Source organism: Sinocyclocheilus grahami, unplaced genomic scaffold, assembly GCF_001515645.1.
Source record: "Sinocyclocheilus grahami isolate Dianchi unplaced genomic scaffold, SAMN03320097.WGS_v1.1 scaffold975.1, whole genome shotgun sequence".
NCBI lineage: Eukaryota > Metazoa > Chordata > Actinopteri > Cypriniformes > Cyprinidae > Sinocyclocheilus > Sinocyclocheilus grahami.
The window spans coordinates 122,505-140,284 of record NW_015506154.1 but is presented as its reverse complement, the minus strand read 5'-3'; the positions used below and the strand labels follow the sequence as shown (position 1 = coordinate 140,284).

The following is a 17,780-nucleotide window of genomic DNA, read 5'->3' as shown; positions in this document are numbered from 1 at the left end:
AATAGCTGAATATTTAATGCCTAGGGTTGAACACCTATGATTTAATGGATTTCCAGAAACTCCTTTATTTTGCTTCACTAAATGGTACTTATAGAAATCCAATTCAGATGTTTTCGTTTTCTGAGTAACACGTAATAATGTAATTCCACATTTATAATACATTTATAATCTAATTCTATTGTTTATGCTGTTATAACTGTCACAGAGTTTTCAAAAATATGAAGTATTAAAATTGTTATTATGAGAAAAAAAGATTATAAATTATTTATAAAAAATGTTTAATAAAAAAAACTTGATGTTGCTAAAAAATAAAATAGCATCTTTGTGTGATAGGTGGAAATGTTGGCAGGGCAAATAAAAAACAATTGTAGTGTGGCAGCAGTAAAAAAACCCCCGCTGATTCCCCAGTCCTATAGTGCTTTCAGCTGCCCATAAGAGTGTCTGAGCTGTGTTTAATATCTGTCCCGTTGATTGTGCCTGGGTTATTTGTTATTGACAGAGATATTTGTGGGATTTAATGGATTTCCAGAAACTCCTTTATTTTGCTTCACTAAATGGTACTTATAGAAATCCAATTCAGATGTTTTCGTTTTCTGAGTAACACGTAATAATGTAATTCCACATTTATAATACATTTATAATCTAATTCTATTGTTTATGCTGTTATAACTGTCACAGAGTTTTCAAAAATATGAAGTATTAAAATTGTTATTATGAGAAAAAAAGATTATAAATTATTTATAAAAAATGTTTAATAAAAAAAACTTGATGTTGCTAAAAAATAAAATAGCATCTTTGTGTGATAGGTGGAAATGTTGGCAGGGCAAATAAAAAACAATTGTAGTGTGGCAGCAGTAAAAAACCCGCTGATTCCCCAGTCCTATAGTGCTTTCAGCTGCCCATAAGAGTGTCTGAGCTGTGTTTAATATCTGTCCCGTTGATTGTGCCTGGGTTATTTGTTATTGACAGAGATATTTGTGGGTTTGACATCCATTGGTATTTGTGTCATGCGGACAGGTCATCTGAAGCTAACACAGCACTCGTGTGATCAGTGCTTCAAGCGAAGGAAGAGGAAGAGAGTGCTTTGATGGTGAAGGGCCGGTGCATTAGGGCAGCAGTGATCTGCGTCTTGGCCATTTCACCCCAGGCTGCTCATTCGCCCAAATGTGCTGTAAAGAATAGAGAAGCCGTGTGACGGGGGCTTGGCTTTTGTTTGAGTGTTATTGTTGGGTAGAAATAAGCTGCCCCACAGATCCAGAGGCAGGAGAGTACAGCTGATGGCTTTATTTAAGAGGCCCATGTCAGCGGGTCATTGCCTTATCACTCTTAAAAGCTTATAGTATAGCTTCAGGACATACCGGAGATCCATTTACTCCTGCCGCCCAGATAGATCGCACAATGCAGCATTTACAGGCAAAGCCATAAGTGGAGTCGGCATCCAGACCGCCATAAATGTCATACGCATCGAGCTGGAGTTCAGCAGCGGTTCGGATCAATACGCATAGATGCCATAATGATAGTTTTGCTGTTAGAACGGTGTGCGAGAAGTATTTCAGTCGGCAGTGATGTATTTCTGTCAGGGTTACAGACCCGAAGCACCACTGCAGTACACTTACACTGGAGCAGACGCTCTGCGACACACCACTTTGAGTAATACTGGGTTTGTACCACTTAGTTGTCATACAGATAATGACTGTTAAACGTTTAATTGTCTGCTTTTTAGTTCTTGTTACTTGCTGTGTAAACTTAATATACAAACACAAAATCATTTATTCAGAGTGAACTTTATGTAAGGGATATTCGCAGAACAGGGTGATCAGGACGCTGAGGGGTTGTGTATCACACTGGAAGGGGGTTATTCTGCAATAACAACCGGCTAGAAGTACATTATCCCTCTTATTACACGGCTACTTGCCACATAAGTAAATAACTAGGCACGGAATATTGATTTGAGTTGATATATTTGAACACAAACTTCCGTGAAGACCGCAGTTGCGAGCAAGCGGCAAGTTCAAACTAGACGGTGATACGGTACATTTCACCACATAAATAATTATGGCGATAAAGGATTTAAGACAGAAATGTTTTAAAATCGTACCAGTTTGTTAGTTAGATTACGGTGTATAAAACAATCATGGCAAAATGGCAGCTGCTGCATTTGTATGAAACGAGAGAGCGAGTCGCGAAACCAGGATGACATTAAATAATAGTACACATAATATTGAATCGAGTTTTAATATTTTATTAGCTAGCCAAATGCAAAGCTTCCACCAAGAAAAACTGTTCCTATCAAGAGTATAGCGCTGACTTCAGTTACCCGGATGAGCCTGTGTTATCAGCTTTTACCGGTTGTTATCGAGGGATAACAGACCTCAGAATGTCGCGACTGACCAATCAGAATCAAGTATTCCACAGAGTCGTGTAATAAAAACAAATAAAACACTTTAACATTTTAAACATCATTTACAGTTGTTACTATTTACAACTGCTTCCTTTTCCGTTCACCCTGTTGCATTTTGGAAGGAATAGAAAATAGTTGTGAAAAAGAAGTGCACTTTAGCATACATTTGAAAAGAGTACTTATTATGGAAATAATATACTTTGAAAGAATATACAGTACATGCAAAACTAAAAGTACTTAAGTACATTTTTACGTAATTTCATAATTACTTCTATTATCTTTGAAATATGGTTAAAGTATACAGCCAAATATACAATAAAAATATACTTTCATGTCTTTTCTATTGAAATTGTATGTCATGTATTTAAATATATTTGCCGATATATCGGCCGATACAGATAAGCGATTATTCGGAATGATATCTGCCGATACCGATAATTTGGTTTTCTTAAGGGGAAAAAATCTGTAAAAATGCTGTAAACTATACAGGGAACCCTCTCATTTGGAACATTAGAGGCTAAAATGAACAACAACACTATTATATTCAATGCTACTTATTTTCAGATATAACAATCACACTCAAATAAAAAAAAACATCTGTATACAACTCAACAGCACATAAGGTAGTTTTGATCAAAACTTGTCTTCATGACAGATTTATTCAAAAATACATATGTAATAGAGAGAAATTTTCACTTCCAAAGCAGCATTTTTTCAGATACTTACAAATTCGTAGTTTTGCTCGTTCAAATTTTCCTCTCCTGCCTAATGATACTCCTTTGAATAGTTTTTTCATTCCGATTCGTACTTTAAAAGGCCTAATCTCGCAAATCTACTTTCAAATCCATAGCCTATGTCCTGAGTCTTTAGACTCCATTAGGGCTCTTTGGCAAGATGATGTGGAAGAGGAGATATTAGATGAACTATGGGAAAAGATCCTCAACAGGGTACACGGATCATCTAAATGTGCCAGACATTCACTTATTCAGTGTAAAGTTGTGCATTGTGTCTATTTTACAAAAGCTAGATTGGCTAGGATTCATGAAGGTGTTTCTCCAGCATGTGACTAATTTTGTCAAATTCCGGCAAACCTGATCCATATGTCGTCCTGATAGTTGATGGGAAAGGAGTAAGGCTTGATTTCTGAAGGTTGTTTTACAAATCTCATAAACAGCTTGAATAACGGATTAATATTTATTTATATATGTATATTTAATTATTATTATTATTAGTTCTTATTATTCTGACTGTGCATTGTTTTTTTGTAGTTGCTTTGTACCTTATTTTATTAGTATTGACACATTGTGTTTATCATTGCTTTCTGTTTCTGTGTACACTCTTTTCTGTGTAGAAAATTAATTAAATAAAAAAAATACATAGAGACATTTGGCTCTGTGAATGGGTACCGTTACAGTACGTTTGTGTTGGCTCTTGAAATGCCCACGAACACACCGACATCCTCCTTCCACTGCCATCTCATCACATCATCAGCACCCAGGGAGCAGCCGCAGGGGCCCCATCTCCACCGCTGTCAACTACACGCCACCCAGGGGCCGCTCGTTTCCCCAGCCTCTGCCTTCCAGCGTGACAAGACGAAATCTCAATTAAAGCCATTAAAAGAGAATCAGATGCACATACAGCAAACCTGCACATGTACACTTACAGTATGAGGACCTCCAATTTCTTCTTCTGAAATCTTATTTTCCACGTAACAGATGCCTTCTGCCGTTTTACATTGCAGTTGATTCATTATTTAGCCCATTTACAAACCATTTTTATTGATGTGAATGTTTTATTGTATCTGGTGGTGTTTTATAAATTTGAGGCATAATTTAAACCTGAAGTACACACACAATCAAATGCACACAGCCGTTCAAAAGTTTGGGGTCGGTAAGATGAATGTTGAATGATTTTAAAAGAAGTCTCTTCTGTAATGTTATTACAATTTAAAACAGCTGTTGTCTATGTGAATATGTTGTAAAATGTATTTTATTTCTGTGATTTTCAGCAGTCTTCAGTGTCACATGATCTTCAGAAATCATTCTAATATGCTGATTTGCTGCTCGAGAAACATTTCTGATTATCATCAATGTTGAAAACAGTTGCGCTGCTCCATATTTTTATGGAGACTGTGATACATTTTATTTTTTCAGGATTCTTTGATGAATAGAAAGTTCAAAAGAACAGCATCCATTTGAAACAGATATTATAAATATAATATTATAAACATACTTGCTGAATTAAAAATTAATCTTACTGACCCCAAACTTTTGAACATGATGCTGGAACCATTTGATTTCCAGAGAATGCACGAGAATTCATTTGTAAATGTCACGTTGTACAGCATATACAGCAACTTTATTTTCCACATCTGTCTAAAAACATTATTAACAAATATCATGTGTACATTATTAGTATTGCATATATGTACTGGCACATATATTTGTGGGCAGATTATTAGTAATAGTAGTCATTTATGTCTATTATTATTCGGTTGTTGTTTGATTCTGAAGTGTGTGGAAGCACAGGCCGGTTTTGAGAGAGCTTGCAGCAGCAGCCAAACACTGACTCGCACAGGAATCAGCATTAATCTGGTGAAAAGTTGTATGAAAGTGTCACAGTGTAGCACTGTAGAGTGTGTCTGTGAAGTGAACATTCACAGGACACACCAGAGAATATTTGATATTTGTGAGACGAAGGAGTAGAGCAGAGTGTGTTTGTAAATGATGCTGAGCGTCTGCTGGAGTGTGGCTGTGCGAGTCTAAAGCAGGGCGAGCTGTTTTGTTCAGATGAGCTTTTGTAAATGAGTTACTGCTGATTGTTTTATGTGCACGTCCACCTCCTCCAGATCACCTGACAAACTCAAGCCGCTCCACTCTTACTTTCACTTTTCCTCTCTCTCTCTCTCTCTCTCTCTCTCTCTCTCTCTCTCTCTCAGCAGTTCTTGCTGCTTCTGTCTAATGGCTCCATCATGTGATGTTTTCTTGAACAGCAGGCTGTTTAAAGCACTGCCATTCATGTGCAAACACAAATCAATGCTCATAACAGACCAGGCTGGAAGCATTAGCTGGTATCATTTGCAAAAGCTCTTTTTTTATAATGTAATTAGGCCTAAAGGTTGTCTCATAGGACTCACATTTGGAAACACACTGTAAAAATAATAAATAGTGAGGTTTATGCAGGGAAGCTCATTGTGCTCCTTCACAAACAGTGCAGATCCAGAGCAAATCAAGCTCGCTTCGTCATGTGTTAGAGCAGGAAGCTCATTCCTCATGCTATCATATGCAGTTTTGTTACACTGTGGATTTTTTGAATGTGTTGTTTGGATATTTTTCATGGGAAATGTAGTTCAAACCTGTTTGTATAAGAGAGAGAAGTGGACATGTGTTCTAATCGTTTGAGAGGAGAGTCTGAGTAGCTGAAGGGATTGGGATTGGTTTGAGGGGAAAGGCTACATTAATTTTAGCTTGTAACTTGTACTCTGTTCAAATGAGCATGCTTCTGTGTCCTAAATTCAGTGGCACTTTTCCCCCTAAAGATCCTGCCCTTGCTGGGGTGTTGTTTTTTTCCCCCCTCTTGATCTTAGATCCCATGTCTCCGGGTTTTTTTTTTTTTTTTTTTAGTTCTAGTGAGAAAACTGAATGCTGTGGCATTTTGAAGGTCTCTTTTTCTCTCACACACACAAATACACACAGTTGCACTGGTAGCATAGAGGAAACTTCTGTAACCTGTAATAACATAAAGACTTGTATGTTGTAGGGGAATTGGTTTTTATTTGATGTATTTTTCTTCTCATGAATGGACTTCAGATCCCAGTAAAGCTGGCCCAGCAGCATTAGGCTGATTCATCCTCATCCATACGTCATTCATTCTGTGCAGTAGTACTTAGAAGGTGCACCAAGTCATTTTCCATTCATTTTCCTAAACAAGAAATACAACAGGGCATGTTAAACTGGCAGCTGTTACAGTGGATACAGTGTGACACAAAGGCGAAAGCTTCTGGCTGGTCCTGCTTTTGTAGAAATATCATATTGGTCTCCCATGATTACTTTATTCTACAAGCAGAATGTCCGATACTAGGTGGTCTAACTGAGATAACGTGAGCAGTATTTAAGTCTTCATCTCATGTGAATGGACATAATGTCAAATAATGATATTTTTTTTGTTTTACTAACCAGACTTTATTTAGGTGGAGTGTACTGCACCGTTAAACACATTTAAACACAGATGTGGGACCTTTTAGTTTGTGGCGCCTTCATTTTTGTGGGTTTTGCCATCCTGTTAAAATGAATTAATATGTGCTTATACTGAACCTCGACACACAGCAATAAATATAAACGGCTCATTTCTAACTGAGCAATGCATTATCAATGTTTTCCGGTCAAACTGAAGATACTGCATCTTTAAAACAGTGGTCATTGATGCTGCTTATTTTGCAGGAACTCAGCAGCTTACCGATTTGATTTGCAGCATTTTTTTTTTGTGCCTTTTTTGTTTTGTGCTCCACATATGTTATTCTTTTTTCTTTTCTTTAAAAATGGCTTTTTTAATATTTTTATCTGTGCTACAAGATTTATTGCAGTGATTTATGAAGTCAGAGCGCCTCAAATGCATGATGAAATTGAACAGCCAGAGATTTTGCGTGCTCTGATTGCGTTTTGTTTCTTTTCCTCCTTCTAACAGACGACTGTCAGTTAAATAGGGTTTCTAATTGCACGCAAATGTACAAGACATGCATGTTTCGATGAATGCCACCATTGAGGGCGACAGAGATCAGGCTAAAAGCTTCCATCAGAACTGCTGTTGACTAGGTATCTGTTGCTTATGCTGGTACGGTTGATTCCCACATTGCTCTCACCAATATCTCTTCATCTGTTTGTGCTGTTTCTCATTCGCTCGCCAGGAGGAGCTACTATTCGTACTCATATTACCTGTAAGTAACAGAGACGTTCAGACCAAAGCAAAAGCAAAACGGTGACTTACATGCAGGGCTCTCTGCTCTCTGTCAATGGTTAGTCCTGTTAGTCTTTTAAAGATGCAGTATCCTTTTTTCAAGCGAAAACACAAATCGCTTTGACCAATCACGTTCCTTTGCATTGCAGTAGTTCATGGACATGCTCGGCGGCGGTACTTCCAAGCGGTGTTATTTGAAAAAAGAATGCTGCACTTGTGTCTGTTAATCGTCTGTTGTTGTTTTTTGGGGGGGTGTTGGTTTGGTTTATTTTGTGTGTGTGTGTGTGTGTGTGTGTGTGTGTGTGTGGAATAGTTACTCACCGTGTCTCCATCCACCTCTCATCCTCACATACTCATCTGTTCATTCATTTGGTGAAGCGGGTGTTTCTCACTTGTTCTCGGTTGGCCTTTAGTCTGCAGCTCAATCTAGCAGGTGATTCGAGCGCTGCTTTGATGGCTTTCCAAAAATTCCTGTGACATCTCTACAAAACCTCAGTCAGATATCAACAGATTCCTGCTTTTATCTATTCTTGTCGAAAGAGCATCGAAATCTTGTAACAAATAGAAAATGCATAAATCATTTGCATTACAAATCATCTTTCACAGCTCCACATTGCATTTCATCACATGACATGTCACTTTAAAAAAAATAATAAAACCATGAAAATGAAACCATGAATGCATTTTTATTTTTCAGTTCAGATAATTCCAAAATTTTGCGATTGGTTCTCTATCTGCTTTCTTAAATACACAAACAACGTAGAAAAAAAAAACTGACACTGGAAAATCTCTAACTGCAAAAAAAAAAAGTTGATCAGTATTTACTCTTTTTTCACAAATGTCTAATCATCCTTAAAACAAGACCGATTTGCTTTAAGCAAGAAGCAAAAGTGCATAAGATAATAGACAAATTCAGAGCTCACTTCTCATAATTTGTTCATTTTGATGTTCTTGATGCCATTTTGTACATGTAAATTGTGAATGAAGCCCTTAAACCGTTCCTTTAGGTCATTCATGTTGGAATGTACGTTTTACAGAACAAGTCAAATATTTCTGCGATATTTTCTCTAGCTAGAAAGAACAGACAGCCTTAATCTGCTTCAAAATAATTGAAAATGATTTGACACATTAATCTTAGGTTAATAGCACTGTAACGAGTGTATATCACATTTTATCATGCAGCTCATGTTGCAGCTCTTTGTTCGTGAAAACAAGAAAAAATGGCTGATTAAGAACATTATTTTCTGCCGTTTTAATGTTGTTATGTCACATACAATACAACACAACATACAAAAGCTCTGTTTACTAATTTGTCTATGCAAAAAAAAAAAAAAATCATTTTATAAAATGTTGAATTTCTAGCATAATTATCTGCACACAAAAATTAAAAATGCCCAAATTAATTTTGTAACAGTAAAGTAACTCTTCTCTTAGTAAACCATGTTCAAATAAAGAAGAGAGACTTTAATTGCAGTTTGAGCAGCCATGGTTTTATTTCTCTGAATCACATCCACTAATTTGCAAGTATTTCCTAAAAGTTTCCTCAAAGTTGTCCTTTACCATGGAACTTAAGCTTTCCTATCGGATCATCCCTTCTTCTCTCTCCTGTCTGTTGTTTATTCCTACATGTGGGTGCTTTGGGTGGGCTGAAGGGTGCAGTGATGCTGTTTTCTGGAGTAGTAGATCTGTAATGATTCTGTCTTTTATTGGGTTATCAGGAAGCTTGCCAAGAAGCGCAAGGATGCCATCGGAAACACCCGTCAGGAGATGACGCACATGGTCAACTCCATGGATCGCAGTTATGCAGACCAGAGCACTCTGCACGCCGAGGAGCCCATGTCCGTCACCTTCATGGACTCGCACAGCTTCAGCAACCGCTGTGAGTATAAGTCCTCCAGAACGCCTCAACAGCTCGTGTTAAAGGAACACTCCACTATTTTTGAAACTAGGCTCATTTTTCAGCTCCCCTAGAGTTAAACAGTTGAGTTTTACCGTTTTCGAATCCATTCAGTCGATCTCCGGGTCTGGCGGTAGCACTTTTAGCTGCAGCTTAGCATAGATCATTGAATCTGATTAGACCGTTAGCATCTCGCTCAAAAATGACCAAAGAGTTTCTATATTTTTCCTATTTAAAACTTGACTCTTCTGTAGTTACATCGTGTACTAAGACCGACAGAAAATGAAAAGTTGGGATTTTCTAGGCTGATATGGCTAGGAACTATACTCTCATTCCGGCGTGATAATCAAGGAGCTTTGCTGCCGTGCCATGAGTGCAGCAGGTGCAATGATATTACACAGCGCCTGAAAATAGTCCCCAGCACGCTCCCTGTGCAAGCAGGTGGTCACGTTGGTTATGTTGACGGAAGTTAGCCTATTTTCAGGCGCTGCACAATATAATCAAGAGATGCTAACGGTCTAATCAGATTCAATGATCTATGCTAAGCTACAGCTAAAAGTGCTACCGCCAGACCCGGAGATCGGCTGAATGGATTCGAAAACGGTAAAACTCAACTGTTTAACTCTAGGGGAGCTGGAAAATGAGCCTATTTTCAAAAATAGTGGAGTGTTCCTTTAAGTAAAGTATACTTCGGGCTTGACTTTTGACAACATGGAACATTGTAGAATCATATCGAGCCTGTCTGAGGATTTTGAAACTTCCACTTGATTTGTGTAGGAGAACATTGTAAAAAAACAAAACACACACGAAGCCGAAAGCAGCCCACATGAAGAGAGTGGTGGGTGTTTGTCGGCACTAGTGTGTAATGATAAGATTTTCTTTTTGCTCTATCACACCAGTAGTTTAGATTGCCCAGCCCGGCAATTATAGTGTGCCTCTGCGATTCACATCCAAGCATCCAGGTTAGTTATTAATAATGACCTAATATTGCGTGATCGTGCAAAACACACCCATGTTAAATGGTGCAAGAGCAGACGCAGCAGTAAGACTCCTGTACTGATTTCAGTTTCAGAACATCCTCAGCTCTTGAGTTTTTGTGTAGTTTTTATTTATTTATGATAACTCTGCATGTTTCTCTGCAGTGCCTAATGACCCTCTCGTGCCGACGGCTGTATTAGGTGAGGATTCAGTGTATGCTGTGTCTGTGACTAGATCACTGGAGTCTCGACAGAGCAATTCAGTTCAGCCTCTGTTATGGCTCAAAGACAACATGAAATACAATTTACTTGCTTTTTGTATGTCGACAGGTCTAACTGTCTTACTTTAAATTACATTACATTCAATCAGTGCATGTTAAAAAAAAGATTCTGTAATATTTCGTCAAGATGTGTTCATTTTCTTCACCTCCCCATAACAAAGGAGTTGTGAGCAAGGAAATAATATTAACCAACATTATCATAGACCAATCTAATCAAGTCACAGTGATTAAAATCAAGCCCTGCACTACATAAAGTTATGCTATAGAAGCAATTTCATGTTGTCTTTACTTTGTCCATATTTCTAGCCAAACTCTTCTCCCCAATTAGTTAAATAACTTGAGGTAATGTTTGATTCAAGTTGAGTTTTTCTTCAGAAGAGAACTGAATTGAGCTGAGTACTCCTGCTGCACATAAAGACCTTCATTACCCAGCATGCATCACTCATGCAGCCCCCCCCCCCACCATGTTCCTGTTGTGTTACATAGAACAGGGTTTCTCAATCATCTCCACGGCTCCTCCTGTATTGCACAGTGAACTGAAGCGCCCGGTTCAGTTGATGCACTATTAACAAGTTCTGTCAGACACATCCAAAGCATGCAGCGCAGGGAGCTTGTAGGAATGGATCGAGAGCTGCTGTGCTTGAAGATTCAGATCCCAGAATGTTACAAATGGGGTTACAAATATGTGTTGCAGTGAAAGCACAGTCATTGCTCACCTAAAGTTAGACGACTGCGCTTCTGCTACTGTGGACACACACATTTGCTGAATGAGGACATACTGTAGTTTTTTATTTATTGTTAAGCTAATTATAATTACTACAGATGAACCCAAACACTACCCTTAAAATAAAACTATATACGTCCCCAAGGAGAGGTTGTGTCAGATTTAGCGCACTTGGGGAGTTTTAGGAATTTTGGTCTTCTAAAGAAAACACACTCAAACTCTATATTCCAAAGTTTCTTTTCTGGTGGGTTGTGAGTCTAAAAAAGAGTTGCAAAAAGTGCACTTTGTAATTGTCAAATTATTTTTAATATTTAAAAAAAAATGTTTTATTGTTTTTTAATATTAACTTATTTTTTTAAGGTTTTGCTTTAAAGTACATTTTAAATCATGTTTTAATCTTTTGTATCTTTTGTTGTGCTTTAAAGAAGTACGCTTTTGATGTGTTGACTAACAAACTAAAGCACATTTAAAGACGTTGATTCGAATTCTAGTGTTATTTGATGTTACATTTAAAGTTCATATATTTTAAAAAATCATTTTAAAATTTTAACTTTATATCGTTACAAATGTGTAATTACAAATACAAATGACATGCACATTTCAATAAAATGACATTAGAGTGTATTTCAGTTTATCATAAATCTTTTTCAATACATTCAGCAGTAACATTTTAACCATATTTCAAAGACAACAGAAGTTATTATGAAATTAAATGTAAAGATGTACTGAAGTTCTACTTAAATGGGTCAAAAACACTCAAATAATTGCATTTAATATAAATTTAAACCGTAACATTTTCATTTAATTTAAATTCAAATGCAATTAAGTATCTGAAAACATTACAGTACTTTCAGTTTGCACGTATATTCAAGTATATTATTTCCGTAATAAGTACAGTAGTCTTTTTAAAAGTATGCTAAAGTGTACTTCTTTTTCACAAGGGATATTAATAATTTATCATTAAAAGATTCACGATAATTAAACATTTTAAGGACTACCGGATGCTCAATATAGATCTGGAAGCAGAGTCAACTGATAAGCACTAATCTGTGTGTTTTAACAAACCACACACACACACACACACACTGTCACAGCATTATGAGTGTTCCCGGAGCTCGTGGGATGATGCCGAAACTAACCTGACAGCTTACACGTAAACCTGATAAAACTCCAGTCATCTGGGTTAATGGTTTCAGATGCTAACATGACAGAACAAGCAGGAAAGGCGTTTTCTACAGTGGTGTGATGATGATGATGATGAAGATGGGGGGGTATTAAAACGTCCCCTTAGGCCACGGCTCTGGCAGAGACAGCGCTGAAGTGCAGAGGACAACACTTCATTCAAACAGCTGCGTCTCTCTGACATCTGCGATGAAGAGAAGTTACAGTCCCTTATAAGACGTGACCGAATAACGTCTGATTATCAAAATCTTCAGAAACCTTTACAAGTGGTTCTGTCAAGATGTGGGCCATGCAACGCTGTGTAGAAGCAACACTAAAATGTGCACTCGCCTTTGTTCTCGAGAATCGACGGGGGTTGCTTATAAATCATTTCCTGTGGTTGCGATTCCTGTGCATTTGATAATATTCAGAGGTGTCTTTTGTGGTCCAATATATATATATATATATATATGGATGTAGCTTCTGCATCTCCACAAAAACTACAACTAAAGTGAAATCTGAAGTGCCTTAGAAAATGCAGCAGTCTGGATGGGATGTAGAGAGTGGCTTTGTTTGTGCTCCCCCTCGTCTTAGTGTCCTGTAGCTGTGTTCTGTATACATGTTTAGTCCATATCACCCCATCAGCTGTACTGCAGAGCCCGTGTGTTTGAGCTGACACTGAACTAAACAACTCTTTTCTCTCCCGCTGCCCCATAAGTGCCTATCACTGGTAAGTGTGTGTGAAGAAACGCCTCTGTCCTGTTCAGAGTGCACAACTCTGAGATTATATATGCATTTGTGAGGTTTTGCGTGTGTGTGTCGAGTCCTTTGAGCTTAGCATGTACAAAGGTTTGTCCGAATCCCTCAGTGTGCATTTCAATTCATCTTTCCCGATCCCTATCTCAGACGAGAACCACACAGCAGCGGCCGAGAACAGCAGACTGCTGGACATCCCGCGCTATCACTGCGAGGGCACCGAGTCGCCCTATCAGACCGGACAGCTCCATCCAGCCATACGGGTGGCCGACCTGCTGCAGCACATCAATCTGATGAAGACCTCCGACAGTTACGGCTTCAAGGAGGAGTATGAGGTTAGACTGATGACTGTGAGAATGTGTCCTGTGTGGACAAACCCGTAAGTGATCTTAAAGCTAAAGTGTGTCATTTCTGCACAGCTAGAATCACCAAAAATAACTGGAAACAATAAAGATTGTTTTCACACAGATTTCCTGAACCTTTCTTCCATTGTTCAGAAGGACTATGGAAATATTTTAAATGGATAGTTCACCCAAAAATTTAAGAATCTGCAGAAAATGTACTCCCCCTCAGGCCATTCAATATTAGGATGAGTTTGTTTCTTCATCAGGTTTGGAGAAATGTAGCATTGCATCAGTGTCTCAGCAATGGATGCTCTGCAGTGAATGGGTGCCGTCAGAATGAGAGTCCAAATAGCTGATAAAAACATCACAATAATCCACCAGTAATCCACACCACTCAGTTAACATCTTGTGAAGCAAAATGCTGCATGTTTGTAAGAAGCAAATCCATTATTAAGATGTTTTAACTATTGGTTCCGGCTAAAATATGCGTTCGTAATCCATAATATTGCTTCCTCCAGTGAAAAAGTCAACTCGTCTGAATCAGGAGAAATATGCACAGATCAAGCAACAGATTTATGAATTTGTTTAGCAACTTTTGGCTTCACAAGACATTGACTGATGGACTGGAGTGGTGTGGATTACTTGTGGATTATTGTGATGTTTTTATCAGCTGTTTGGACTCTCATTCTGACGGCACCCATTCACTGCAGAGCATCCATTGCTGAGACACTGATGCAATGCTACATTTCTCCAAATCTGATGAAGAACCAAACTCATCTACATCTCTGACGGCCTGAGGGGGGGGGGGGGGGGGGGGGGGAGTACATTTTTAGAAAATTTTTGGGTGAACTATTTCTTTAACATCCAAAAAATGCCACTCTTCTCCAAGAAGCCATTGAAGCCCCTCCTCCACAGCGTTATTTCCACACATATTTTGCAGTGATGAGTTTACTGGTTGCAGGCAGAGTGTTGGCGGCGGTTTATTTCATGAAACCACAATCTGATCAGTTGAGTTTGTGTGCCAGATGCAGAACAGTTTGTTTTGTTTGGCTGCCGAGAGCGCCAGATGCTTCTGTAACTGTTCAGTGATCAAATTTGCATGGATTTCCATGCACATAGAGCAAATTCAAACTAGTGTGTTGTGCTGATGTTGTCAAACATGATGAAAATATGAGTAAATTAGGAAATTGATTTACTTAATCCATATTGCTGACATAACATACAGTATATGTTGTAATTCATATACTGTGTTTCTCTCTAGAGCTTCTTTGAGGGTCAGTCTGCCACCTGGGACGCAGCAAAGAAAGAGCAAAATAGAACGAAGAACCGATACGGGAACATCATTGCATGTAAGAGTGTAGGATATTCTCTAGCACACTTATCATCTAGCTCCATACACTCTCCTTCAGATGGTTTTTCAGTCATTAAAGAAACTTTTGAGAGCATTTGTTCTGTTACTCTTTAGAAAACCAACATGTACTTGTGCTTTAAGAATGAGCATCAAGAACGCGTCATATTTCACCCCAACATCTTCAGATTAAGACATTATATTGTGCACCAAAAAATAAGTTTTCATTTTCATTTGTAGTACAGATATTTACAATTTAACACATTTCCCCCAAATTCTCAGTATTTTACATTAATTTGCCAGATGCTTTTATCCAAAGCGATTTACATTGCAATAAATGTATGCATCAGTCAATGTATTCCCTGGCAATCAAACCTATGACCTTGGTGTTGTTAGCGTCATGTTCTCTAGTTTTGGTAGCGCATTTAATTCTCTCTTAATATCTCTGTACAATTACAAATAAACTAATTCTCAATAGGTAAACATCTCGATGCATTACGGTAATAAGAATTTATGAAAAAAAAAATGTGCTCAATCGTCACGAAAATAATATCACTCTACAAACAATCTTAAAAAGCAATCGATCTTTCGATTTTTGTATTTCTTCCAAATGATTTTGAGGTGAAATCTGACTAGGACACGTTTCCATGCATTGTAAGAGTATCATAGCTCACTATCAATCAAGCACACAGTCAGCAGCATGCCAACAAAGTGCTGTTGTTGTCCTGAATCTGCTCTGTTTGCCGTGTGTCGCGCTGTAGACGATCATTCTCGAGTGATCCTGCAGCCAATGGAAGACGACCCGTCCTCCGACTACATAAATGCCAACTACATTGATGTAAGTGGCGATGCCGCCTCCTCCTCCATTGGCGAACGTGTGAGAAACGTCTCTCCCTCCCTCGTATGTGAGGGCTTTTATGCATGCCTTTGTCTCAACTATACACAATATACAGCTTTCTTTTCTTCCTTGTTGGAGGTGCTTGCTGACTCACTGACATTGTTGTGCTCTCTCTCACTCTTATGCGGTTGATTTTGGGGCGGTAGATTTGGCTGTACAGGGATGTAAGTATCACTGTAGGCACATTCGAACACACTTCCCCTCTCTGTCTCACCCGCTTGCGCCGTCACACATCCAGCTCCATTCTGTGGCTCTTCCTCACGCTGCCACTCATCTGCTTTGCCTGTGGCATGGATGTCATGCATGTTAACATCCCTGGCCTGTGTTTAAGTTGACTCTCATGATTTTGGTGTCGTGTGTTTTAGTTTTCGTGGGAGGGGGGATTTGAAGTCGGGTCTCCCTGCAGTGTGTGTTTGATTCATAGAAATTGTGGTGTGTGTGCGTGTGTGTGTGCTGAGATTACAATTCTTAAAACAAAACGTAATTTTGCCCAATTTTGCATAGGCCACTGTAAAATAAATTACTCTCAGATTTGAATTGTTTGCTGCCTCCAACAAAATCCTTTTTTGTTGTTGTTTCTCTTGCAGGGATACCAAAGGCCCAGCCATTACATCGCAACTCAAGGTAAATGAGGAATGTTGAATTAATCGTGCCAAGAACAAAAACTGACAGATGTTTAAATAAAATGAACTGCACAGTGAATTAAATATAATGTACTATAACAAACTCATTAAGCGTATTGTCATAATATGCAGAAACTGCATTCTTTTTGGTCTGATACATATCTTAAAAAGTGTGCATGCTCATAAATTCTAAATTATTCACTGAAACATGCACTGAATATCCTTCTAATAAGCGACCAGAAACATTTGTGGAACAACAAATGCACAAACATGAAAAAGTTTTAAGTCGAAAATATTATTTACTATTGCTGTATCGACCTAAGTATATTCATTTATACCACCAAAAGTACTTTATATGGGTTCAATTATTTAGAAATAATTAAGCGTATTGTCATAATATGCAGAAACTGCATTCTTTTTGGTCTGATACATATCTTAAAAAGTGTGCATGCTCATAAATTCTAAATTATTCACTGAAACATGCACTGAATATCCTTCTAATAAGCGACCAGAAACATTTGTGGAACAACAAATGGACAAACATCTACTGTACATGAAATAGTTTTAAGTCAAAAATATTATTTACTATTGCTGTATCGACCTAAGTATATTCATTTATACCACCAAAAGTACTTTATATGGGTTCAATTATTTAGAAATATCGGTCACACTTTATTTTAAGGTCCAGTTCTTGCTATTAACAAACCATTTACTCTGACTTTTGCCTCAATAAATTCCAAAATACTGCTTAATAAGGTAGTTGTTGAGTTTAGGTATTGGGTAGGATTAGGGATGTGTAATATGGTCATGCAGAATATGTGCTTTATAAGCACTAATAAACTACCAATATGTTAATATTAGGCATGCTAATAAGCAGCTAGTTAAAGGGTTAGTTCACTCAAAAATGAAAATTAGCCCATAAATGACTTACCCTCAAGGCATCTTAGGTGTACATGACTTTCTTCTTTCAGACGAATCCAGTCGGAGGTATATAAAAAATTGTCTTTGATATTTCAAGCTGTGTAATGCCATTCAGTGGGTATTGTGGTGCATCAGTCCAAAAGAAGTTAAATAAAAAGCGTCCATCCATAAAAAAAGTGTCTCGCACGGCTCCGGGGGGTGAACAAAGGCCTTCTGTAGCGAATCCATGTGTTTTTGTAAGAAAAATATCCATATTCAAAACGTAATAATCACTTTACATGCAGAATATGTGCTTTATAAGCACTAATAAACTACCAATATGTTAATATTAGGCATGCTAATAAGCAGCTAGTTAAAGGGTTAGTTCACTCAAAAATGAAAATTAGCCCATAAATGACTTACCCTCAAGGCATCTTAGGTGTACATGACTTTCTTCTTTCAGACGAATCCAGTCGGAGGTATATAAAAAATTGTCTTTGATATTTCAAGCTGTGTA

The 17,780-nt window shown here is 37.9% G+C and overlaps 1 protein-coding gene across 1 annotated transcript in view; it reads left to right on the top strand.

The window, feature by feature from the left end:
• ptprk (protein tyrosine phosphatase receptor type K) overlaps window positions 1-17,780 on the top strand; it is a 181,663-nt gene that overhangs the window by 150,544 nt on the left and 13,339 nt on the right. Inside the window, exons 13-21 of the mRNA XM_016250223.1 lie at window positions 7,213-7,334; window positions 9,073-9,233; window positions 10,394-10,429; window positions 13,113-13,124; window positions 13,301-13,485; window positions 14,756-14,843; window positions 15,604-15,680; window positions 15,887-15,904; window positions 16,328-16,364. Coding sequence (XP_016105709.1) covers window positions 7,213-7,334; window positions 9,073-9,233; window positions 10,394-10,429; window positions 13,113-13,124; window positions 13,301-13,485; window positions 14,756-14,843; window positions 15,604-15,680; window positions 15,887-15,904; window positions 16,328-16,364 — 736 coding nt within the window. The remainder of the gene's footprint in view (window positions 1-7,212; window positions 7,335-9,072; window positions 9,234-10,393; window positions 10,430-13,112; window positions 13,125-13,300; window positions 13,486-14,755; window positions 14,844-15,603; window positions 15,681-15,886; window positions 15,905-16,327; window positions 16,365-17,780) is intronic.